General features: G+C 43.2%; 1 protein-coding gene and 1 long non-coding RNA gene across 4 annotated transcripts in view; one reads left to right on the forward strand and one right to left on the reverse strand.

The window, feature by feature from the left end:
* Positions 1-6,924: 6,924 nt before the first annotated feature.
* Positions 6,925-27,370, reverse strand: part of LOC146679639 (protein NLRC3-like) — a 108,286-nt gene continuing 87,840 nt past the window's right edge. For 2 of the 3 annotated variants that reach the window (XM_085450349.1, XM_085450348.1), the window contains exons 6-9: positions 27,159-27,332; positions 21,966-22,145; positions 12,439-12,612; positions 6,925-7,151 (exon numbers count right to left, since the gene is read on the reverse strand). In XM_085450349.1, the coding sequence (XP_085306475.1) occupies positions 6,959-7,151; positions 12,439-12,612; positions 21,966-22,145; positions 27,159-27,332 (721 nt within the window). In that variant the 3' untranslated portion in view covers positions 6,925-6,958. Of the gene's footprint in view, positions 7,152-12,438; positions 12,613-21,965; positions 22,146-27,093; positions 27,333-27,370 lie in introns of those variants that run through there. The other variant, XM_085450350.1, reaches the window with a different exon arrangement.
* LOC146679640 (uncharacterized) lies at positions 13,707-14,261 on the forward strand. Its single transcript, XR_014918650.1, has 2 exons — positions 13,707-13,792; positions 14,200-14,261. It is a non-coding gene; the product is annotated as an uncharacterized LOC146679640 (long non-coding RNA).

Raw genomic sequence — 27,370 nt, forward strand, 5'->3', positions numbered from 1 at the left:
GCAGGAGGAGGAGTTCAGTTGACCTAAGATGTCCTCCAGGTCTTTGCTGTTAATCGGGTGAAACTGTTTCATGGTATTTAAACAGTTTTTTGGTGGACACAGTACATATCCTGGATCTGCTGTTGATGTACCAATTGCTTGTCTAATTTTTTGGATTTTTTCTGTGAAGAATTTGGCAAAGTCATTGCAGGCCATGGTCGAATGAAGTTCAGCTGCCACTGACACAGGGGGGTTTGTTAGCCTGTCAACTGTAGAAAATAAGACCCGAGCATTATGGCTGTTTTTAGTGATGATGTCAGAGAAGTAGGACCTCCTTGCACTCCTCAGTTGTAAATTAAAATTGTGAAGTTTCTCTTTATAGATGTCATAGTGAACCTGCTCAGCTTTCCTACACTCTCTTTTTTCATTTTTCACCAGTGTGGAGTTTCTCCATGGAGACTTTTTCCTTCCAGAGATAACCTTCACCTTAATGGGAGCAATAGTGTCCATTACATTTAACATTTTTGCATTAAAGCTATTGACGAGCTCATTGACTGACCCTCTGGACAGGTCAGGTGTTAATGGGAAGACCTGGTTAAAAATTGCACTACTGTGTTCAGTTATACACCGTTTTGTGATCACTGTTGTTGATATATTTGTGTGAGCTGAGATTTTACTTTCAAAGAAAACACAGTAATGATCAGACAGGCCCACATCAGACACAGTAACCTTTGAAATGCTCAGGCCTTTGGAGATTAGTAGGTCAAGAGTGTGTCCTCTATTATGTGTGGCCTCTGTTACATGCTGAGTCAGCCCAAAGTTGCCCAGAGTGTTACTCAGGTCTTTAGTCCCTTTGTCCTGAGGGTTGTCCACATGAATGTTAAAATCCCCAGCAATAATTACACAGTCAAAATCAACACAGATCACAGACAGCAGTTCACTGAGGTCATTAAAAAAGTCTGTGCAGTATTTGGGAGGCCTGTAAACATTAAGAAACACAACTTTGGATGGGGCCTTCAGCTGTAAAGCCAGATATTCAAAAGACTGAAAACTTCCAGGAGATAGCTGCTTACATTGAAATGATTCATTAAATAAGACAGCAACCCCTCCTCCTCTCCTGCTCACCCTGGCCTCACTGATAAAACTGTAGTTAGGAGGGGTCGTCTCGATGAGAACAGCTCCACTGTTACTTTGGTCCAACCAAGTTTCAGTTAAAAACATAAAATCAAGGCTGTGCTCAGTGATTAAATCATTAATTAAAAATGTTTTCCCAGCTAGAGATCTAATGTTTAATAAAGCCAACTTAAGTGTTTTAGAGGTATTACTTGTCCCCTCGTGTTTGGGAGCAGTCTGTGGCACACAAGGTATGTTTACTATGTTTAAAGATCTTTTAGAGTGCAGCTCTCTGTGTTTTGACCAGGCCACATGTCTCCTGTCACCTAAAAGTACAGAAATTTTAAAACCTTCTAGTAAACAGGGTCCCATCAGCAGGTCCTTTGCAGCAAATGCCTAAAGTTTGACAATGTGATGTCTATTGTTGTGAAATGCATCAACCAAATCAGATCCAGGGGCTTAAAGCACCGAAGGTTCTGTGCTTTTTTAGAGGAAATGGAGTCAGAATATGGGGATGTGCTCGACTTCACTGAGGTACGTTGGCTCAGCAGGGGAAATGTATTAAAGAGACTTTTTGAGTTGAGAGCAGAAGTGAAGCCTTCATGGAGAAGGATGGAGTTAGTGTTCCTGTGCTAACTGATCCCAAATGGCTCATGGACTCAGCTTTTCTTGTTGATATGACACATGAGCTTAATGTACTGAACAAGACGTTACAAGGCCAGGGGCAACTTGTCAGTGCTGCCTATGACAACGTGAGAGCATTCTCCACAAAACTGGCGCTCTGGAAAGCTCAGCTCTCTCAGACAAACCTTTGCCATTTCCCAGCATGCAAGGCACTCGTGGATGCAGGCACACCATTCAGTGCTGACGAGTATGTTGATGTCATTTTGAGGCTACAGGAGGAATTTGATCACAGATTTGCTGACTTCAAGACACACAGAGCCACCTTTCACATTTTTGCGGACCCCTTCTCCTTTGATGTGCAAGATGCCCCTTCTGTGCTTCAAATCGAGCTCATTGAGCTGCAGTGCAACTCTGAACTCAAAGCAAAGTTCAGGGAGGTGAGTGGAAAAGCAGACAAGCTTGGACAATTTTTGAGAGAATTGAGCCCTAGTTTCCCTCGGCTTTCCCGAATGTTCAAGCGGACAATGTGCCTTTTTGGTAGCACATACTTGTGCCAAAAGCTCTTCTCCACTTTGAACTTCAATAAGTCCAAGTACAGGTCCAGACTTACGGATGATCATCTTCAAGACATACTGAGGGTCGCAACTGCTTCCTCCCTCAGGCCAAATCTGGCTCGGCTATGCGAGAGGAAACGCTGCCAGGTCTCTAGCAGCAAGGAGTAGGCAAGAGAAGCCATGTTCAGAAGAACAGTTCATTTTCTCCAGTGTTCCATTCATGTTCAGAAGAAGGTTATAGAACTGTTAATACAGACATTTCAATCTAAACACAGCAGATATAGAAGACTGAAAGAAACACACAAGTTCACTGACTAAAAATATCTTATTATTATTTTATTTATGTATTACAGATTGATTTTTTTTCTTATTAATTCTTAATTTGTTTATTTATTTTTAATATTTTGTGTTAAAAAATAAAAATAAAGAGATTTGAGAAGATTGGAATTTTTTAACTATGCCTTTCTTGTGGAAAACCTAATGCGGCCCAGCCTCACCCAGACTCTGCCTGCAGCGGCCCCCAGCTAAATTGAGTTTGAGACCCCTGTCCTACACCATAAATCAGTAAGAGCGGGTACGACCTCTCTCATGGCCCCAAGTGGTGTGTACATGCCAGAGCACTCTGGAAGGTACACAGAGTCTTTACAGACTACTGAGGATCAAACCTCTATCATCATGCAATCGATTATAAAAGTCATATATGAGTAAATATTTCTAAGCATAAATGACAGTCAACAATATAAACCTTACAGCTGGTTTTAATAACAGAATTTATTTGTTTCTCAAATGAGAAAGAGCTATCGAGAAACACTCCTAAATCTTTAGTTCTTAACTTTTCCAGTGGGCCAAGGTCAACATTATCTGCTAATGCTAAATAGGCTGCCGTTACTAACTAATGCTCATTTGATGTGAATTAACATTATGCACTAATGCTAACACTATTTCCCTTAACTTTATAACAATGCTAACAGCTAATGCTAACACTCCCTTCCCTAGCATTACAACATCTGAGCTGCTAATGCTAAGTAGGCCGCCATTAGCACCTACGTCTAATTTAAGGCAAATACGCATTAGAACCTAATGCTCATATCGTTTTCCTTTGCTTTATAACAATGTGAGCAGCTACTGCTAAATAGCATTAGCAAATAACAGCAGTCTAATTTAATGCAAGTTAGCATCATTTGCATTATAACGATGTGAGGAGTTAATGCCAAGTATGCTGCCATTAGCGGCTAATTCTAATTAGGGGTGAATAATTATTACCAGCTAATGCTAATATCCTTTTCTCTTCCCTTTTAACAATGTGAGCAGCTAGTGCTAGGTAGGCTGATGCTAGCAGCTAATGCTAAAGCTAATTTGATGTGAATTAGCATTACATTAGTGAGGAGTTAATGCTAAGTAGACTGCCATTAGCAGGTAATGCTAATTTTAGGTGAATAAGTGTAACAGGTGTATTGAAAAATAATTTATATTTCACCAAAGATCCATCCTGCAGTGTTTTCTTGCTTTGTCAGTATTGGTTATGTATATGTTTATTTTCTGTATTTATATTTTGGGAGCTTTTATTTTGTTTGTGTGACCTTTGACTTCCCACGAAGTCACTTCCTGTAGCTGCGCGCTATTTTCCTCAGTCGCCTAGAGGCCGCACTGAGGAGAGGTGAGCGTACGCTAGTGTTCTCAGTTACAGAGCGAATAAACACAGTTAAAGTAACTAAAAGTAATTCAAACACTGCTCGTTCCCTTTGTGCATTTTATCTCATAGTTCTGTTTGATGTTTTAGTGCGAATTATTGTTTCTCTGCCGAGTACAGCACTTTATTGTAACATGCTAGTTAGCATGTCTCAGATGAGAGCATAGGAGCATGCACGTGACTTCTCATGTGGTCCGCTATCATTCTTTCTCCCTTGAAGGTGTTCATGCAGAAGTCCAGTAAAGTGAAGTTGCTGTACTGTTTTGTTTTTATTTTAAACAGTTCTGGGAGAATAAATCCACCCAGCTGGCAAAGTGAGAGCTGACTCCTCTGGTCATTCGCACAACACAACGCAGCGAACTAACGGCAATAAGAGTTTAAAGGCCAGACCGGCTACATAAGCATTAGGTACTAATGCTAATACCATATTCTCTTGATTTCTAACAATATGAGCAGCTAATGCTAAGTAGGTTGCCGTTATTAGCTAATGCTAACAATGTTTTTTCTTACATTTTAACAATGTGATGTGTGTTACCATTAATAACTACCGTAATTGTCGGGCTATAAGCCGCTACTTTTTGCACAAGCTTTGAACACTGCGGCTTTTAGTCAGGTGCGGCTTTTCTATGGATTGTCCATGAGCGGATTTGTTATGTTTGTTCCGCTGTTGTACGGCACTATGTTGCCTGGAGGAAGGATCGGGGTTCAAGAGTGGTATGTTGGTCACATGTCCATCCGCCAGGCAACGTAGTGCCGTAAGAAGTAGCGCGAAAAACAAACTTCAAAGTAGCGCTACGCGTTCAGCTGGAGGCCTGGATGATGAGCGGCGATAAACTTGCAAAAAGCAAGTTATGCCCAACTCCACCATTGGATTCTGACAGCGTGGAAAAGTGTGAAAACATCCATGATCACCAACGGATTTCGAAGGGCTGGACTGCTGCATGATGGAGGACACCACCACGGCCCTTCTGAGGGTGTTCTACTCTGACACTGACAACAAGGATTTGTTTGGTTTTGAAAGTCACAACGAAGGAGAGAAGCTGAGAGTGTATGGAGTGGATGACGAAGCCACCCTGAGCCTGCTCGTATCCGACACTGGAGAAGAGGACTTTGGTGGTTTTAGTGCGCAGGAAGAAGAGAAAGATGGTGAATGACTGACTTTTCTTTTTGTTAAAGACGTGTCACTGCACCTGAGCCTAAAAGGTAGTCTGAATCTATTTTTCTGGTGTGCTGTAGGTTATTGTTATGTACTACATTTGTTACTCATTTATGAAGCACAGTACATGTTTTGTACTTGTAATTACCGCTACTTGTACATATACCTAAAAAGTTATGCAAATATGTACCCATAACTTGTTTTTCAAAATATTAATAAAAGGGGTGTGTCTCCAAACAGCCATCTCTTTCCTGACAATTCCCTTTGTGCATATTCTCTTACATATGATAAGTCAACATTGAAACACCTGCGGCTTTTAGTCAGGTGCGGCTAATGTATGTACAATACAGGATTTTCCCCTGATTTTAGCTTGTGCGGCTAATATTCAGGTGCGCTTTGTAGTCCGGGAAATACGGTAATGCTAATTTGATGTGAATTAGCATTATCAAATAATGCTAACACTTTTCCCTTCCCTTTTAGTAATGTGAGTAGCTAGTGCTAAGTAGGCTGATGTTAGCAGCTAATGCTAATTTGATGTGAATTAGCATTGTATTAGTGAGGAGATAAAGTTAAGTACATCGCCATTAGTCGCTAATGCTAATTTTAGGTAAATAGAAATTGGCAGATAATGCTAATACCATAATTTCTTGCCTTATAACAATGTGACCAGCTAATGCTAAGCATGTGCCGTTATTAGCTAATACTAATTTAAGGTGAATTAGCATTATCCGCTTATGCTAACAAGGTTTGCTTTGTAAGAATGAAAGCAGCTAATGATACGAAGTCTACCGTTATTAACTAATGCTAATTTGATGTGAAGTAGCATTATCCGATAATGGTAACTCTTTTCCCCTGCATTATAACAATGTCAGGAGTTAATGCTAAGTAGGCTGCCATTAGGGGCTAACTCTAATTAGGGGTGAATAATTATTAGCAGCTAATGAAAATACAGTTTTCTCTTTCCTTATAACAACTTGAGCAGCTAATGCTAATTTGATGTGAATTAGCATTATATTAGTGAGCAGATAATGCTAAGTAGGCTGCCCTTATTAACTAATACTACGTTGACGTGAATTAGCATTATGCACTACTGCTAATACTGTTTTCCCTTACTTTTTTAACAATGTGAGCGGCTAATTCTAAGTACGCTGTTGTAAATAGCTAATGCTAATTTAATGTGAGTTAGCATTATCCAATAATGCTAACACTGTTTTCTCTTACTTATTAAAAATGATAGTAGCTAATACTAATACTCTTTTCCGTTGGGTAACAACGAAGTGAGGAGCTAATGCTCCAAAGCTAATAAACTAATGCTGCTAAGCTAATGCTGTTTATGGGCCCTGTTAGAATCAATATTTTATTCTCATTCTGTTGTTTGAGAACAATAACAGAAAAATGTGCACTTGAGAACAAATTTATTGTGAATTCAGCTGTGAATGTAGAGTTTGTCATTATTTAAGCTTCCATTTCCAAATGTTAGCTGCTCCTGTCTGCCTCTTTGTCACACACACAGACTGAAATGATTCACAGCCTTGTTTCATCCTTCTGTCAGTGTCACTGACTGTCACTGTGACTGTGGACATACAGCATGGGAAACATACACATGGCTGACACTTTATTAGGTACACTGGCATCTATTTCAGGTACACCTGTGACCTAGATGTTCCTGCAAACAGACTCCTTGGAGACCCCCTACATGAATATCCATGTACTATCCAGCTAGACTAGTGTGTCTGTCCCTGAAAATGTTCCTGCATGTCTGATTGTTCATGTCTCATCTGCAGGAAACAAACAGGAAGTGAGTGAAGGACACAGGAAATGTTTCCAGCTCTTCCTCCTCTATCAGACATTCTCTCCATACCTGAGAGTGTCCAGCCTCCAGCCTGGATCCTTCAGTCCAGCCGACAGCAGCTTAATTTCTGAGTCACCTGGATGATTGTAACTCAGGTCCAGCTCTCTCAGATGGGAGGGGTTGGAGCTCAGAGCTGAGGCCAGAGAAGTACAGCCTTCCTCTGTGATCAGACAGCCTGACAGACTGCAGACACACAAAACAACAATCTATCTGTTAACAATCGTTTTCTCTTTGTCACAATAACATTTATCCATTTACATCCATTCAATGTAACTTTATTTATAAGTGACAATACCCAACAGACAACAACAGTCATCTGAAGCTGTTTAACAGTGTAAGGTAACCGCCTCCACTGTGAGCAGCACTTGGTGATGGTGGGAAGAAGAACTCCCTTTGACACAAAGATCCTCCCAGTGAAAACAGGCTCCAGGAGGAGCATCTACCATGACTGGTTGCAGGGTGAGGGGAAAGAGAAGAGATGAGCTCAGAGAGACAAGAACAAAACAGAGAGACAAAAGTTAAGGACATGCAGTAGTGACATATAAAAGCATCAGGAGTGAAAAGAGGGGAGAAGAAAGCAGAGCATCATGGGAAGTCCACCAACAGCCTGAGCCTATAGCAGCATAACTAAGGGATGGTTCAGGGTCACCTGATCTAGCTCGAACTATAAGCTTTATCAAAAAGGAAAGTTTGAAGCTGATCTTCAAAGTAGAGGGGGTGTCTGTCTCCTGAACTCAAACTGGGAGCTGCTTCCACACCCAGTCCAACATAGCCAGGCTTTCTTTGCTGCTTTGACAAAACCTCAAATCCCAGTCAGAGATGATGAGCATCATCACAGTGATGATCATTTCTCTGTAACCCAGGCTTTCTGCTTCAGGATCTGTGCACGCTCACAGAACAAGGAGACCTTTAAACATCATTTCACTAAATGGATGGACTGAGCTCAGCCTACAGATGAACTGGTGCCAGAGATCATAAAGAACATCAAACAGTCAAATTCAACACTTTTAATGGAAATATGAGATTAATGCTGCAGACAATCATGAAGCTGCTGAATTCATGAACATCAAGAATGCAGCGAGTGGTAAAATAAAGATTTGACCTCAGTGTGCTCAGTGTTCCTGTCTATTCCTAACATATTCCTAACATGATAGCTGCACTTTAGAGCTCTAAAACTGGAACTGACACATATTTAAACTCTACATGTTACTCAGTACATTCAGTTCTGACACTCGCCCACAGTCCAACAAAGGAAACATGGAGATCACATCAGTTTGTCACCAAAGTATAATTATTAGGGCAACTTAACCTGTTATTATCTCGTTAACTCATTAACTGATTAACGTCAGCAATTATTTTAATCACAGTTTTTAAAATCATGATTATTGTGAAAGTGCTCACTGGCTCTGAATATAACAGCCATGGGTCACAGGAGGTATGTTGATCAGTGCTGGCTTTAAATGGGCGTCATTATGCGTCTCAGCCAATGGGAGCATTGAGGGTGGGCCTAATACTACTGCAGCGCTCACATGACCCAGGACAGGAAGAAAGGGGCGGGGACAGAAACATGGAGACAGGTACAGATCTTTGACATGTTCATTTTAAACTGGTCCAGGAGGCAGTGTTGATACAACTAAAGTTATCTGTTGTTGAAGAAGTCGGTTTGAGGAACGTTCTTAGGATCAACAAATGACGGCATGTATGAGCCTCAAGACGCAGCATCACAAGAAGAACACATGAGCTGTAGAAAAAGGAGAGGCTACGAAAGCCACGGCGTTACAACGTGAACCAGCTGTTGGTCTCTCTGGAGACTACTGGGCGTGGCTGTGTAACCATGGTTACCTGGGAGTTACAGAAACGTGCAGAACATGTGATTCATGTTGCACAGCAGTGGGACATTTGAAATAAAGTCAGCACACTCAGTACAGATAGTGCATCAAATATGATGCTGCTGCCAGACGTCTGCCTTTGAACACGTCCCTGCATCGCCCACAACACCAAGGTTGCCATGGCAATCACAGCTGACAGGGACAGAGCGCACAGCTGGAAGCCTGCAGGTATATTTAACTTGATGTACTTCTCAGCATCCTGTCTGTGTGTGAGAGACAAACAGCCTCTGTATGTGTGTGTAAATACAGCATGAATATGTAGAGGACATGTTTGTGGATATAAGTAAATGAAAGCTCTGCGTCATTTGAATCTTCTTGTTTCTGTTGCAGGTCTGTGACTGAACTTCTGGGAGGAGAAACGTTGGTTTCATGCTCTGTGATTCTCTGTTTTGTCATCTCTCTCAGGTGATGGAGAGCTCAGATGATGACCCCGCCTACGTGGTCAAATTCAAGTCTACATTCAGAACAGACCTGGAGACACGCAAGCAAAATGCCAACATTGTATATGTGAAAACTGCTGCTGGAGCCAGATTCAAGGAGCTCAAGTGTTTACCCAGATCTTACTGCAGGAACAGAGGGTTGTTGGAGGGAAACCTGTGGAAGCAACAACATCCGAGCCACCAGAGAAGAAGTTGGCCCTGTTGGTGCTTCATCAGAGTGTGAACAGGAGGAAGACTCAGCTGAGAACAGTGTGGTGGATACAGAGCAGAGCCCACCATCAGTACAGAGGCCTGTCCATTAGAGTGCTGCTCCAACATGCAGCACATGTACTTGGCCACAGCTGCAACATCTGTACCTGTGAAAGCTTCTTCTCTGTTGCTGCTCATATTGTGCAGAAGAAGAGAGTTTCTTTATCATCAGAAAATGTCAATGAGCTTGTGAGTCTTAGCAGCTGGCTCGGTGCAGAGGAGGAAGAACATGTCAAGTCAGAGGAAGATAAATGCAGTTCATGTTGTCAACTCAACGTGGACTGTTGAAAGAGTTTTTCTTTGTCTGGTTTCTGACTGAGATTCTCCAAAGGAAATCCAGCACAAACACACACTTCACACACTCAAAGTCCTGCACAGTAAATGAGCTGATGAGCGTTTGTGCTGCTGCCTGATAACAGAACAATAGTTCTGCTGCTTCCTGTTCTGCAAACACACATTTATAAATGTTCACTTGCTGTTGATCAAAGGTATGTTGGTGGCTCTGGACGCTGAGGGAACTTTGTAAAAAACTAGATCAAATGTTAACGTCCTGGCAGAGGCAAAGAACTTTGATTTGATATTTGATTAGATTCATGTTTCAGCTCAGACTGACAGAAATATTTGAACTGCTGCTGTGTTAAAGGGAACACTGCTGTTAGAAAGCACCTGATCTGTTTCTGCACACTGAATGTTGCACTTCTCATACTGCAGTACTATTAAAATAAGTACACAATGCACTACTTTTGAACTCATGATTGAATGTTGCTGTAACAAAGCCATTAATGTGATTCAAAGTGTTCATGGTTTCCCAGCACAACAAATGATTGCACAAGTGTGACTGATCCACTTTCTAATGTGTGTGTAGCCCACACTGTGTGTCACTGTGTCACAGGTGAGTCTGTGTGTCCAGGTTCTATGAGGACAACAGGATATAGTGACTGAGTCCAGCAGCTTAAAGTCTGACTCCATCCTCCATTTAAATAACTCACAGCAACAACTGAATAGCTTTGCCTTTGTGTAGCTGACACTTCACTTTAATGTCCTTCTATTCTGGTTCATCTGGTCTCAGTTTCTATAAGCACACAGGTTTCATCAGGACTCTATGACCTCAGTAATCTTTGCTGGGCCTTAATGCTCTGAACAAAGCTGCACATCACAAGACTAAATAGAAATGAATCAGTCTTTCATTCTCACTGCTGTTTGACTTCAGCTCTCAATGTCCCACCATAACCCATGGAAAGAATTATTGTCCATCCAGGCTGCTGAACATGAAGCTGAAGAAGGTGGAGTATTGTGAGGGCTGATGGAGATGATGATGAGGAATCCAGGAGCAGTGGGTGGATGGCAGCATCAGCATGAAGGATCAGTGTGAGAACACATCATCATCCACAAAGGAAACCAGTCTGAGTGTCTGACGCTCTTGTTAGAAAGACGCAGTCCCAGCAGTTAGCTTGTCTGCTAGTTAGCTGAGAGCTAACTCACTTGTACATTGAATACCAAACTGTGTAAACCAGGGGTGTCAAACATATGGCCCGTGGGCCAAATCCAGGACTTGAGATAATTTCATATGTCAAATATTGATGAATTTTCAGGCTTGCTGATAATCAATGTGAGCACAGCTGAGATTTTATTCTGATGAGCAAACCATGTGGCCAAACACTTTAAGAGACAGACTGGGATCATACCATTATGTGAAAGAGGACGGAAATGTCCCATAGACAGCAAGGGTAGTGGTAGAGACCAGTACACAGAGAAATGGGAGCTGTACTGGAATGCAAGCGTGTCAGGAAAGAGTGAGAAGGCAAAATGAGCAGCATCTGGCTGCATTTCAGTGATACTGGAGAGCACAAAGCTGAGTGCAACATTTATACAGGAGATATACAGGAGACGCTGAGAGTAGAACTGATAAAATTAGGAGCTGGCTAAAGTGAGACCCATTTTTATTTCCACCCATTTTCCACTGTGGAGGACAAAAGGTTTCAAACTGGTCCAGGTCTTAAACCTCACGTGTTCTTCCTAATAGCAGTAAATAGATAAAAATAAGGCTTTTATGAAAACACTGAATAAAACTTGCTGCCTTTAAAAAGACTAAATGTACAGTTCAGTATTGAACACTACATAAAATAAACTATATATAAAGTGTGTCTGAATGGCAGAGATGCAGAAATATGTGCATGTAGCACAGAGCCACGGCTCAGTGTCTGAATGAGTCTCACAGACCTGAATGTGCTGTTGAAGCCATTTATAATTATAACGTAATTCTTTACTCGTTTGATCTGCTCCTTACCACAAGCCACCAGACGTGGAAGGTTTTGGACTTTTAACTATATTTTCTGAAGTTTTACAACTTTTCTTACTGTTAAAAACCTCGTTATGGCCATTCATGCTGTACAAAGTAATTAGACATGTGTGGTATCTACAGAAGTGTCAGAATCTCAGCTAAAAGTTCACAAAACCATCTCAACAACCACCAAACAGCTGAAACAGCAGGTGAACAGATCACACAAAAAAGATGTAAACACAAATCCCCCTGATCATCTGTTTTTTAAACATGAAGTGTAGTTTTGGACGTTCATTTACTGCTGGTTCAGTGAATTTTGGTTGAACAGTGATGAAACCTGCAGCCTCAGAATCTGTGAGAAGTCTGCTTTCAGCACGCAACAGCATTGTTGTGTTGTGTGGATCCACCTCTGCAAACTCTTCACTGTTTCACCATCATGTTTCTACTTAGACAATAACAAAGGAAGCAGTTCCCAGGAACTACTTCCTGTCTTGTTAACATAAGAGTATGTTGCCCTTCAAAACACCTCCACTTCTCCTCTTATTAGAGGACTGCCTTATTATTAATCTGTTAATTCTGTCAGTTGATGAAAGAAAAATGCTTGATCTCACCTGAGAGTTTCCAGTGTACAGTGTGGACTCTTCAGTCCTTCAGACAGAAGCTTCACGCCTGAATCCTTCAGGTTAATGTTATTCAGGTCCAGCTGTCTCAGATTAGAGGTCTGAGAGCTGAGACCTGAGGCCAGAGCTTCACAGCTTCTCTCTGACAGGTAACAGTGACTCAGTCTGAAAAATAACAGATAAACAATTACAAAAATAAAACACTTATGTTGAAGTGTAATGAGATACTATTATATTTAGCAATATTTCATCTTGTTTTGTCAGGAAACTGAGCACTGATGCAGAACAACATGTGGAGAGAATCAGAGGAGAAGAAGTGAAGAGAGAACAGCAGTAAAACAACACTGAATTGTTCAGTGTGCTTTTGATATCAACAGAATGTGTCAAATTTCTTTATTTTGTATTTGTTTTAGTAGAATTGATGATTATCACTTAGATAACAACCACAGGCCAGGTCTAAATTGCACTTTGGTGACAGTTACACCCAGAAATATTTCAGAAACGTGGACAATTTGTGCTCCATTGTATTCAGTATTGAACAAACTGAGTACCGATGACCACTTAATATTTTTGATATTTTATTTGAGTTGTTCCACCTGATCTGTGTTAACTAGAATAAACATTTAAAAGCTAAAGCTATGATCACATATGTACTTACAGAGCTTTGTTGGAGGCTTTGACCACTGGCAGCAGCCTCAGAAGAGCCTTTTTAAAGGCTCATGTTCTCACTTAGATCATTTATTTCTACTTACATTTCTTTCTGGGAAAAATGGGGATTACTTTGGAAACAAGAAGTATTTTCCCCAATAAGCAGCCCTGGATTAGTAAATCACTCCAACATGTTCTCAGTCAGAAGAAGCTGTCTTGTTATGAGGGAGAGAAGAAAAAGATTGAGGCACAGAAACTTGTCAAAAGAGAGATCAAGCAGCTAAAATCAGGTCTAAAAGTAAAGCAGAGGATGAGCTGAATAAAGGACAGTCAAGGTTGGCTTGGAAAGGAATGAAGTCCATGGTGGGCATGCAGAACAAGGAGCAAAGATGAATGTGATGCTGAATCAGCAGAAGACTTGGACTCATAATTCCAGCTTTGATATCATTGATTTCAATGAAGAGCTTTGTGATTGTAGCAAAGGGCTGGCAGGTCTGAGAGTCCCACTGATGAGGTGTTTGTGTTCCGAAGGCAGGACTGTGATGCAGTTTTCTGCCTCGCCACTAGAGGGCGCGGCCGTTTTGTGAGTAATGTTTGACTGGGGTGGAAAATGGTGTTCATGAAGGCAGTGTGAATCACAAGTTATGCTCGGGAGCAGTTTATGTGGGTTCAATGAGAGTGTGCGTCCATAAGACTGGTGAGTTACAGGATATTTATTGTGTAAGAAGGATAGCCTGTATGTTTTCTTGCTCTGGACGTCCTCTGTTTGTACATTTTCTATAAGCTAAGTTACCGCTAAGCTAAGCGGGCTAAGCTAAGCTAAGTTCGCCTAGCTAGGCCAAACTGAGTTCAGTTTGAGTTGGGGATTTGTTATGTGTATTTGCCTTCTTTAGTTGGCATCATAAGTGAGTGGGGCACAAGAGTTAAGTGATGGGAAGATTTTTATTTTCTTTGTTGTCAAATATGGTTCAGACTATAAGTAAAAGCCGCCAGCTTAGTATTAGGGCCTATAAGACAAGTATGTGGCTGTAATATGTTATATGGTGATTATTGTTGTCTATAATTTGATTGTAATTTGTGTTCTATTTTCCATTCTGTTTGTAGAACCACACACACACACATACCCACACCCACGCTAAATCTGCCATTAAAGAGCTGAACGATCATCCCCTGTCCTCGTTAATTTCTGGAGGGTCATAGTGGCACTTGACCTGTGCACACCCTGCGATCACCACCGTAGAACTGAACCTCATATCAGAAATCATCATAACAAAATTGGTCCTTCGAGCCGGAGAGGTGATTACAGAGTGAAGATGGATTATGACCCCCAGAGAGCAGGTGCACGTCCACGGAGGGCTGTGCGACCACCAGGATGGATGACTCAGTATGAAGGCTACACACTGCCACCCATTGCTACATTGGAGCAACAGCAGACTAGAGAGGGATACGCCAAGATGACGCCCCTCACCCAGACTCCTGGTTCTATGCGAGCTGCAGGACAGACTCCAGTGTCATCCAGCATCCCTCAGAAGTTCATGAACATTGTGCAGCAACTGCAGGAGGACAACAGGCAACTTCAGATGATGGTAGGAGACATGAGGAGGCAGATGGATCGTAATGTCAGCACGTTGGAATCCACCCGCTTACGTTCTGCCCAGCAACCAGGGGGCTACATTTCAGCTGATAACACTTGGGTCTCCACACCTCTAACTACACAGCCTTTTCCCCTGAGACCAGAGCAGCACAATATATCCTACACACAGGATGCAGCTGAAGAATGGCCAGTACCACCACCTCCAGTTTTTCTCCCAAGAGATCATCCTGATCTACCAGAGGTACAGTCTGTTCCACCTCCACCGCTACCAGCCATTGCACAAGAGCTTAGCCAACGCTTACAAGAGCTACAGTTACAGCAACCCTCAGCCACTGAAGCTCCTGAGTTTCAGCCTCGTGCGCCACAGTCCACCCCCTTATCTCAATCACTAGCTGGACCTAGTTTCGACGCGAACATGCTTCCCCCAGAACAAGTGCTGGCTCCCACTACAGCCATAGGTGTAAAGGAGAAGACCTACAGAGGACCATCGCCCTCCATCCCAGAGTTCACGCAGGGTGATCCCAGGCAGTTTGCTAGATTAAGGCTTGCCCTAGACAATATTCTCCCCTTTGATGCAACGGAGAGGTTCAAATATCAGGTCTTATGTGACCACCTTAAATTTGAGGAAGCTCTTTTAATTGCTGACTCCTACAGTAACTCACCTCACCCCTACTCTGACACGATGGCCTCGCTCATTAAACATTATGGTAAGCCGCACCAGCTGTCACTGCAGAGGATAGCAGAGCTTATGGATGAGCCCAGCATCCGCCCAGGTGACACAACTGGATTCAGAAGGTTTGCACTGAGAGTCCGTGCTCTGGTCGGCATGTTAGAGCAACTTGGGGAAGATGGACACATAGAGCTGCAATGCGGGTCTCATGTTGCTAGACTGACACGAAAGCTACCCCAAGACCTACGTGCTGCTTTCCGCCGCTACCTTTACCCACAGAAAGATGGAATACCATCATTGAGAAACTTTGCAGAGTGGCTGGAGTATGAGCTGGTCATTCAAGAGGGCGGAGATCACACAGAGAAGGTAGAGGAGAGCTCGAGAGACAGGAGCAGCATGAAAAGAGATAAACGAGCCACCAAAAGGACTACCACCGTGCTGCATGGTGCAACACACAACACTGCCCCCCAAAGGTCCTCAGCCACAACCCCTTCCACTTCTGAGGTCCAAGACAAGCACACAGCTTATTGTCCATATTGTAATACCACTCTGCACTTCCTAGATCAATGTGTCAACTTCAAGATGCTGACTAAGGAGCAGAAATCAACTTGGATTAAGTCCAACAATCGCTGCTGGCGTTGTGGGTGGCACCACCAGGCCGCTCAGTGTCGACTTAAAGTGCAGTGTAAGACATGCAGGGGAAAACACCTAGAGGCCCTGCATGAAGTGAATCTCAGACCTGCTGCACCCAATCCACCAATGGAACACGTCGCTGAGCTGGGGAGTAAACCATCTACTGAGGTACTTTATCTAGACCGGCGTGCTGGCTGTAGCCAAGTACTTCTGAAGATAACCAAAGTGCTGCTGCAGAACGGTGAGCACACCCTGGAGACATTCGCCATATTGGATGATGGATCTGAGAGGACGATCCTTCTCCCTGAGGCCACTCAAAGACTGCAGTTACAGGGCACGGCAGAGAGTCTTACTCTACGTACGGTGAGACAAGGATTGAGAACCTTGCATGGTGCATCAGTGACAGTCAAAGTCTCCCCTGCCAGCCAACCATCCAGAACATTCACCATTGAGAGAGCCTTCACAGCAGATGACCTAGGCTTGGCTGAACATTCCTACCCTGTGAAGGCACTTCAACAGAAATATAGACACTTGAGAAGGCTTCCCTTGCAGCCCTTCACAAATGCCCAGCCACTCCTTCTGATCGGCTCTGACTGTCCTCACCTAGTAACGCCCATCAAACCTGTGCGCCTAGGCTTACCTGGAGGACCAGCTGCAGTCAAGACTAGACTTGGTTGGGTACTACAGGGACCAATCCCCTCCCTTAAGCACTCTGCTCAACCACAACAGTGCCTCTTCCTCTCAACTGCCTCTCCTCAATCAGAGCTTCATAGTCAAGTAGAGAGGCTTTGGCAACTTGACACTCTCCCATATCGAAGTGAGAAACTAGTGACACAGTCTCGGAGGGAAGAGCAAGCTATGAGGCTTTTGGAGGCAAAGACGACAAGACTGAATGTCGAGGGAGTAAACAGATGTTCAACTCCCCTTCTGCGTGTCAGTGATATGCCTACACTCCGGGTGCCACCTGAAGCAGTACTCCCCAATCTACGTGGCACGGAGAAGCGCCTCAGTCGAGACCCAGAGAAGGCTAAAGCTTATCAAGCGGAGATGGCAAAGTTGATAGCAGCAGGCTATGTCAGAGAAATCAGTGAGGAGGAAATGAGGGCCTCCACAGAATCATGGTTCATCCCCCACCACATGGTGACACACAACGGAAAGAACCGTGTGGTGTTTAATTGCTCATTCACCTATAGGGATCAGAACCTCAACGAGCTGCTTTTACCAGGCCCGAACCTGGGGGCCTCTCTTCTTGGTGTGCTGCTACGCTTCAGAGAACGCTCCATCGCAGTTAGCAGTGATATCAAGGGGATGTTCCACCAGGTGAGACTACTGCCTGAGGACCGGCCACTACTACGTTTCCTCTGGCGCGATCTGCAACGAGACACCCATCCCAAGGTGTATGAATGGCAGGTGCTCCCCTTTGGGACAACATGCTCACCGTGCTGTGCAATTTATGCACTCCAGCGACACGTCCATGACCACAGTGACCAGGGAGATGACGTGCGTGACTCCATTGAGAAGAATTTTTATGTTGACAACTGGTTACAGAGCTTCTCTTCTCCAGATGTGGCCACAGAGGTTGTGGACAAACTACGGTCACTATTATCGGAGGGAGGATTTGAGCTCAGACAGTGGGCCAGCAGCACCCCAGATCTCATCAGCCATCTACCAAAGGAAATAAGATCGGAGAGCAGCGTACAGTGGCTGAATCAAACTGATATGGACCCTCAAGAACCTGCTCTAGGTTTGCGCTGGATGTGCTGCTCTGACACTCTGCACTACAAGTCCATGCAGTTGGAGAGGAATCCTCCTACCATGAGAAACATCTACCGGGTTCTGGCGAGTCAGTATGACCCACTAGGGTTTCTCGTCCCCTTCACAACGAGGGCGAAGGTACTAGTCCAGCAGCTGTGGGACAAAAAGCATGAGTGGGATGACCCCCTGTTACCAAGTGACCTGCTCTCGGCATGGAACGAATGGGAGGGTGAGCTGCAACATCTGGACGACATTAGTCTACAACGTTGTTATGTAAGCCCAGAGCTGGACAAATCTGACAGTAGGCGTGAGTTGCACATCTTCTGCGATGCATCTCAACAAGCATATGGAAGCGTTGCCTACCTACGGACGGAAGATGCTGCTGGAAAGGTGGAAGTTGCTTTCCTGACTGCCCGCTCTAGGGTGGCCCCTAAACGGCAGATGTCCATGCCACGTCTGGAACTATGTGCAGCCTTGACTGGAGCTCAACTTGCTAGCCTGCTGACCAAAGAGCTCACCCTACCACTATGCAGAGTGGTGTTATGGACAGACTCCACCACTGTCCTAACATGGATCCAGTCAGAGTCCTGTCATTTCAAGGTGTTCGTGGGAACTCGGATAGCTGAAATCCAGGAACTGACAGACAGCCAGTCTTGGCGTTATGTGACAACATATGACAATCCGGCAGATGATCTAACTAGGGGTAAAAGGCTACAAGACCTCACAGTCCAGTCCCGGTGGGCATGTGGGCCCCCGTTTCTGCAGCTACATCGAGACCAGTGGCCAGAGCACCCAGCCACACCATGTACAGACTTTGCTGAGGAGCAGCGTAAACCAATAACTTGCTTAGCTGTGTCTACTGACTCTGTCTCCCTGCCTGATGCACAGCAGTTTACCAGTTTTAGCAAGCTTTTGGAAGAAACAGCCAGGTGCCTTCACGGGGCGGCTGGTGACAATCTCACATCAGAGAACTACAAGGAGGCTGAGCTTATTCTGCTGAGAGCTGCTCAGAAAGACAGTTTCCCTGATGAGATCCAGTGCCTGACCACTGGGAAACCAGTTCTCTCATCCAGCCGTCTGTTTTGCCTAGACCCGGAATTTGATAAGTCACTTCAACTCATAAGAGTAGGTGGTCGTCTCAGACGATGCCATGATTTGGAAGCTGCTGTGATACATCCAGTAGTATTGGACCCTAAACATCCAGTCACCAGACTACTCATCCGACAGGCTGACAGTGATTTGAAACACCCAGGAGCAGAGAGATTGTTTGCAGAGTTGAGAAGGAAATACTGGATTCTTCGCGGCCGTGAAGCCGTAAGAAGCGAACAGCGCTCCTGCCCTGAGTGCCAAAAATGGAGAGCCCAACCTGCCAACCCAAAGATGGCTGACCTTCCCCTTGCACGCCTACGATTACATCAGCCAGCCTTCTTCTCAACAGGCATCGACTGCTTTGGGCCAATGCAGGTGAAAGTTGGTCGGAGAAATGAAAAACGCTGGGGCCTGCTCTTCAAATGCTTGACGACTCGTGCCATTCATATTGAGGTGTTGTCTAGTGTCAACACCGACTCATTTCTAATGGCATTAAGAAGATTTGTCTCTCGTCGTGGGAAACCAGCTGAGATACTGTGTGACCAGGGAACAAATTTCCGAGGTGGGGATCGGGAGCTCCAGGAAACTTTCAAAGCCCTGCATCCCTCTTTACAAGGCAAGTTAGCAGAGCAGCAGATCAAGTTTCGATTTAACCCTCCCAGTTCTCCCCACTTTGGAGGATCCTGGGAGCGAGAGATCAGGTCCATAAAGGCAGCTCTGGCCTCCACATTGGGCTCACAGGTTGTAAAAGAGGAAATACTCCAAACAGTGTTGATCGAGATCGAGGGAATACTCAACTCGAAACCTTTGGGGTACGTGTCATCAGACGTGGCTGACCCAGACCCCATTACCCCAAATTTGTTGCTGATGGGGCGGCTAGACCCTTCCCTACCCCAAGTGATATACCACGACTCAGAGCTCATTGGACGACGATCATGGAGGACCTGTCAGGTGTTATCCGATCGCTTCTGGACACAGTTCATACGCCACTACCTGCCTACACTGCAGACACGGTCAAGTGGCAGAAAGACACTGCTCCGATCCAGCTGGGCACTGTGGTGATGATAGTGGATCCCCATCTTCCCAGAGCATCATGGCCTGTTGGGAAGATCAACAGGGTATTCCCCGGAGCTGATGGTTTGATCCGATCTGCAGAAGTGGACGTAAAGGACCGTACCTACGTACGCCCAGTGAGCCACCTTATTCGACTACCTGCAGTACCAGAACAAAATGGACAGTAAATGACATTCTGCAAACTTGCGAGGGCAAGTTTGGGGGCGGCTGTTCCGAAGGCAGGACTGTGATGCAGTTTTCTGCCTCGCCACTAGAGGGCGCGGCCGTTTTGTGAGTAATGTTTGACTGGGGTGGAAAATGGTGTTCATGAAGGCAGTGTGAATCACAAGTTATGCTCGGGAGCAGTTTATGTGGGTTCAATGAGAGTGTGCGTCCATAAGACTGGTGAGTTACAGGATATTTCTTGTGTAAGAAGGATAGCCTGTATGTTTTCTTGCTCTGGACGTCCTCTGTTTGTACATTTTCTATAAGCTAAGTTATCGCTAAGCTAAGCGGGCTAAGCTAAGCTAAGTTCGCCTAGGCCAAACTGAGTTCAGTTTGAGTTGGGGATTTGTTATGTGTATTTGCCTTCTTTAGTTGGCATCATAAGTGAGTGGGGCACAAGAGTTAAGTGATGGGAAGATGTTTATTTTCTTTGTTGTCAAATATGGTTCAGACTATAAGTAAAAGCCGCCAGCTTAGTATTAGGGCCTATAAGACAAGTATGTGGCTGTAATATGTTATATGGTGATTATTGTTGTCTATAATTTGATTGTAATTTGTGTTCTATTTTCCATTCTGTTTGTAGAACCACACACACACACATACCCACACCCTCACTAAATCTGCCATTAAAGAGCTGAACGATCATCCCCTGTCCTCGTTAATTTCTGGAGGGTCATAGTGGCACTTGACCTGTGCACACCCTGCGATCACCACCGTAGAACTGAACCTCATATCAGAAATCATCATAACAGTTTGTGAAGGTTCGCAGTCATCTAAAGAGCTTAGAAAAAAGGCATCTGGACTTCTTTAAGTTTCTTGAAGACGTTTCACCTTTCACCTCTCATCCAAGAAGCTTCTTTATTTCTAGGGTCAAATGGTGGAGAGTCCCAGATTAGCCTGTGTACAAACAGACTTCAGCCATATGAGAGTGAGTGTGAGTGAATGAGAGCACACACAGGACACTCTGATCTCTGAATGTGTGTGACGCAGTGAAAAAGAGGATTGTACTGGATATACTGTGACTGACAAACAGAGTTTAAAGAGAAAGGTTTTTGGATTAAAATGGATTATGCTAAAGTGAACGTGCTAATGAAATCTGAACTGACTGAAATGTGAAGTGAAGATAATTCAGATGTAAAAGAGAGAGAAACTGATAATAAGGTAGGGCTGGAGATCAGTGAAGGGCATGTAAACACCTGATTGGTTGACTAGATATCAGATCGACAGTTTCACAGTTTTCCCTGTGGATTATAACTTTAAGAAGATGTAACATTCATCAAGGAATCCTGCTCTCCGGATTATTTCCATGAACACTGAGCTGGATCACATCTACAGTGCTGGAAGTGCCCGTCTCACCACCAACCTCTCTGTGCACATTCACTTTTCAACCCTTTGTGAGACACTAAAGGTGTAAATCTTAGTATTTATCTATGTTAGTGCGAACACCTCTAATAGGTTGGTTTAGTCTTTCCAAGTCATATCTTCCCTTAGATCTGCAGTCCAGGCTCCTAAAATCATCCTAGTTTAACATCGACTACAATCTAGAGGAGAGCTGCACTAACAGGTGTGACTGATGAGATCTGACCTGCAAGGAAACTCATGTTTATGTATATCAGGACAAGCAGGGAAGACCTGGACATCAACTCTGTCAGGCTGCCTGAGTCCTCTCACCCACATCAGCTCAGAACTCTGCATTATCTACTGAGTCAGACTCAGAGGATCAGGGATCAGAAGTTCTACAAAGAGTAGAACCAGACTTCCTGTATAAAGGTGTGTGGGCCTACTGATCCACAGTGTCAGCACAATTTTCACATCATATTCATCTCAGCACAACTAAAACATGTGACTGACCTCAGAGTTTCAAATCGACATCGTGGATTCTCCAGAAGAACACACAGCTGCTTCACTCCTGAATCCTGCAGGTTGTTGTAGGTTCCACTCAGGTCCAGCACTCTGGGATACGAGGGGTTGGACTTCAGCGCTGCTGCCAGATAATCACAGCTGATCTCTGACAAATCACAGTCCTTCAATCTGAATAAAAAATGAAAGATGTAAGTTTATTAGACAAAGTGTGAGCTTGAAATCATTCAGTGTTTCATCATCTGTTCAGAGCTGAAGAAGGTTCAGAATGTAGAAGTTTAGAAAATGGAAACTCCAAACAGCTGAAGCCAACAGGAAGCAGCTTCAAACAAACAAGAGAAAAAAAATGAATTTTTCACATTGAAGTCGTACATTTATCATAAAGTTGTCAAGTTTTGCTGTGTGAAATAAAAAAACTGAACAGGAATCCTCAGAGTTGAACCCTCTGCACAGAGGTTCAGGTTCCTCTTCAGGTCCCAAAGTGCAGAACAACAAGGTTTCAAACAGCTTCGTTCCAGCAGCATCAGCCACAGAAATGCAGAGATAATTCTTTGGATCTCTTGGTTGTGTTGTATGATGCTGTGTTTGCATATCTGGTGTCTGTGTTGCTTTGTGAGGACGGATCATTTACTGCAGCTCCAGATAAACAGAGCTGGACCTGAACCTGGTAGCTTCACTTAGAAAACACTTGTGACGGGAACGTCAGGTCAAAAAAGCACCCCTCCGACAGCCAAACCCATCTGTTCTCTGATTGGATAGTTACATTTGTGATTGACATGACATTGACCAATCAGATGAAAGGAAGAAAAATAGGGTCAAAATTCGTACTTGTAACTTGTAGGTTTTTTTTTGGCTAAGTCCACACACAAATCTTTTTTTACACACACACAAATCTTTTTTTACACACACACAAATCTTTTTTACACATACAAATTTTTTTCACGCACACACAAATTCTTTTTACACATACAAATCCTGATTTACAAGTACAAAATATTTATGACCACATTTTGAGCCCATACAAATGTTCTGCAGACGAGTCCATGCGCTCACAACAAAGCTCAGTGTGGACGACGCTGTGCACGCTCCAATGCTGATTGGTTAGAAAGTGGGCGGGAACAGGGAAGAGAGCGACAGCAGTGTTCAGCACAAACACGAAGGATCAAAGAAGAAGAACATGACAAGCTCAGATGGAGGCTGCAGTGGACACTTTTCATTGTTTTAACATTCGCTTTCACTTCAGCTTCACCAACAACAGCACAAGCAGAGCAGCCCACTGACTGCGTGGCCGTGACGGCGCCCCCTGGTGACTGTAAACCACTACAACATGTAGACGGCCGTCTGCTGCTCATTTCTTTGCCACCATCACAGGAGCTCTTTATCATGTTCTACACTCTCATTGGTTCTTTGTGTGCTTGTTTTTTAGAACAGTAGTCATTGTGATTGTTCAAAGACGACAGTCAGCTGTGACTAAATGTAGCTCCTACAGCAGTGATTGGAATAACTACTGAAGCTAATCCAGTATCAAAGCTCAGGAATCAGCAGCTCCCACCTCGTTTTCTTTGAACAACTATTTTTAGCTGCTGTGTTTTTGTGTTTCTGCGGACCTCAGACATCCTGCTGCTCTGGAGAACTGAAGCTCTAAAGGCTTCAGCCTTTATCTCCAAGAAACAAAGCTGATCATGGAGACCCAGCAGGTCAGCTGATCTGTGGACAGCACCAGCATCTTTAAGTAAGTCTGAGAGGTGAGCAGTCTTTGGAAGCCTTTACTGTCTGATAGTCTCAGAGCAGGATTTGGATCATTATTTGGCTTTTCTTCTATTATTATGTTTAGTTTCTGCTTCACAGATATTCTCTGAGATGTTCTCTGAAATGTTTCCCACTGTTGGACAAACTTTCACAGTTTCTTCATAAAGGAGATCTCCTGTGCAGTCCATCTGTGATAATATGTTAAACACTGAATTATGATTCATAACTGAATGTACTGACTGTTAATTATTGATGAGAACATAATCAGTAAATATAAATATGTTTGAGTTTGGCTTTGATGAATCAGAATAAAAGTAATAAAATAATGATTTTAGAGACAGGCCTAACTCAGGCCAGCTGACAGCCTGTGTACAAACAGACTTCAGCCATATGAGAGTGAGTGTGAGTGAATGAGAGCACACACAGGACACTCTGATCTCTGAATGTGTGTGACGCAGTGAAAAAGAGGATTGTACTGGATATACTGTGACTGACAAACAGAGTTTAAAGAGAAAGGTTTTTGGATTAAAATGGATTATGCTAAAGTGAACGTGCTAATGAAATCTGAACTGACTGAAATGTGAAGTGAAGATAATTCAGATGTAAAAGAGAGAGAAACTGATAATAAGGTGGGGCTGGAGATCAGTGAAGGGCATGTAAACACCTGATTGGTTGACTAGATATCAGATCGACAGTTTCACAGTTTTCCCTGTGGATTATAACTTTAAGAAGATGTAACATTCATCAAGGAATCCTGCTCTCCGGATTATTTCCATGAACACTGAGCTGGATCACATCTACAGTGCTGGAAGTGCCCGTCTCACCACCAACCTCTCTGTGCACATTCACTTTTCAACCCTTTGTGAGACACTAAAGGTGTAAATCTTAGTATTTATCTATGTTAGTGCGAACACCTCTAATAGGTTTGTTTAGTCTTTCCAATTCATATCTTCCCTTAGATCTGCGGTCCAGGCTCCTAAAATCATCCTAGTTTAACAAACACTACAATCTAGAGGAGAGCTGCACTAACAGGTGTGACTGATGAGATCTGACCTGCAAGGATACTCATGTTTATGTATATCAGGACAAGCAGGGAAGACCTGGACATCAACTCTGTCAGGCTGCCTGAGTCCTCTCACTCACATCAGCTCATCAACTCTAAACAGGAATGAGCAGCTCATTTCAAAATAAAAGGTTGGAATTGTAAAGAAAACAAACAGAGCTCATAAACTGAAACTGATTTCATTTTTTCAGCTGGAATATTTTAGTTGTTCCTTTTTCAATACATACATAATTATATTTACAGTAAGTCTTATCATTCCCCTTTTCCCTGCCAGTCACCGCCAATGTTCCCTCTAATGTTTCATGTGTCTGAGCGAACACACAAACTCCCTGAGCGTCCCTTGGACCACTGTGAGCAACAGCAGACGTGTGCACTGTGGTCACGCCAGCATCTTATCCATCCAAGTTACATGGTTTATTAAAGTAATCAAATTACAGCATTTACATTTATGTTAGACTACTTTTAATTAACTGCTTTAGCCCACTTACAATGAAAATTAAAAACAACCTTGTTCATGACCTGTAGCATGTTAACACTATTGGAAGTAAAAATAACTTGAACTCTAATTTTGAGAACACAACTTTATTTTTTCTATTTTTATAAAGCTCTGACTTGTATTATGAGTCTGTGGTCTGGGAGAGAGTCTGTAACTCTGTCTGCAAAATACAGGATATAATGACCAATGTTGGGCAATTAATTATATAGTTACTTCTTCAAAAAAGTAACTGAGTTTTGCAAACAACAAAGTTTGTTGCAATAAATACCGAATACTATCATTGTTATAAACAACAATACTATTCAGGAAGAAAACCAAACATTGCAGATATTTTATCATAACTCTGGTTTTACGTGGCCGATCAACACAATTTAAAAACTGGTATAAAGTCCACACTTTTTCCCTCAGTTGCTCCGTCTGTCCTGCTCACATCTCCAGTGGTTGTACATGTTGTCATTTATGTGGCTTCACCTCATCATCAGCCACTTTGCTCGCTATAACACCGGTGTTGGCACATAAGGACGCTGTCATAGCCTGTCAGCGACGTTGATTAGCTGCGTATATACGAATGTGAATCGCGTGATTGGCTGGACTATGGGATAAGGTGGCATCGTTCTAATCCCATATGGGAGCAGCCAGTCACTGACTAACACTGCAGAACAGAATTGTTAAAGATTTAATTTTAATTTCAATTGAGATTTGATTTTTTTTTGTGTGCAACACAGATTTTCTGTGCAGAGACGTGCCAGCAGGGCGCAGTTGCACGAGCGCAGCTTAGAGGGAACATTGGGCACCACCACAGTTCACTTCAACAAAACTTTACTTCAGATTTGTTTTCATGTTTTGATCCAGTGATGAGAGCCGTTTCCCCCATGTCCAGTCCTTGTACTAAGCTAGGCTAAACATGTCCAGGGCCTGTCTCTGTGCAGCTTTTAATCTGATGTTAATAAGGTAGAAATGGAGGAAGAAGAAAATGACTTCATCAATCAACATGCAGCTACCAACCCAAATGGTGAGGTGGTGGTTAGTTATTACTGTTGTTTCTGATCCCCTACATTATCCTACATTCAAATATATTCTCCAGCTACAATAGTGTTTGTTTTCCTAAAAGGATTTCATGAATGTGTTATTGTTCATGTCACATCTGTATGAAACAAAGAGGAAGTGAGGTCTATCCTTCATGATCACAAACTGTTCCAGCATGTAAACCTGAGATCTGTGTGGAGCAGCTGACCTGTACGATGTGCTCAACACAAACATTATTTACCATCAGTTACTGTGTGACTGAACCACGTGGGTGTATGAAACATCGCTTTCAGTTTTAATAGCACATGGCAACATTCAGACGTGAATCTATACAGTAACACTTTGATTTGTTACAGTGAGGAGACTGTTGAAGGAACGATGAGGGGAAACTGTAACAGCAGCAACAGAAACCAGGAGACAAAGCTGAGGTCTGGGTTCCTCTATGCTACACACAGCCTCCTGCTCCTGGACTTTAGTAAACACATAAATATCTCCAAGTACACTTACTTCAGAAACTCTATTAAACTCATTACAAGTTTACTTCAGCTTTAAATTACTCACAACATCAGCAAACATGAGTAAACAAAGTAACTCACAGCTACTGTTCAAGTTTAGTCATCTTTAATACAAATATACCTCATTATTATGAATCTCACAGCTACCTGCTCATTGAACTGAACAATAATTCTGTTTGACCATTAAAACAAAATATGTGACTGTAAAAAAATCTTCAGACAGTAATTAAGAATCTCCTAAGCAATCCAAAGACAAAGAAAAGTTCACCTGCCAATTCTATAAAGCTTGGTTGTTTGTACAATAATATCATTTAATGATATGTTTGGATCCTGACCTGAGAGTTTCCAGTGTACAATGTGGACTCTGCAGTGCAGCAGACAGAAGCTTCACCCCTGAATCCCGCAGGTCATTGTTACTCAGGTCCAGCTCTTTCAGACTAGAGGACTGGGAGTTGAGAACTGAGGACAGAGCATCATAGCTTCTCTCTGAGAGGTTACAGCCACTCAGTCTGGAAGAAAACAAACAAACAATTAAATCAGTCAAATG

The sequence above is a fragment of the Copadichromis virginalis genome, unplaced genomic scaffold, assembly GCF_057382275.1.
Source record: "Copadichromis virginalis isolate Kocher_CV1m ecotype Utaka unplaced genomic scaffold, C_Virginalis_male_GT1.1 unmapped_scaffold_1, whole genome shotgun sequence".
Taxonomy (NCBI): Eukaryota; Metazoa; Chordata; class Actinopteri; order Cichliformes; family Cichlidae; genus Copadichromis; species Copadichromis virginalis.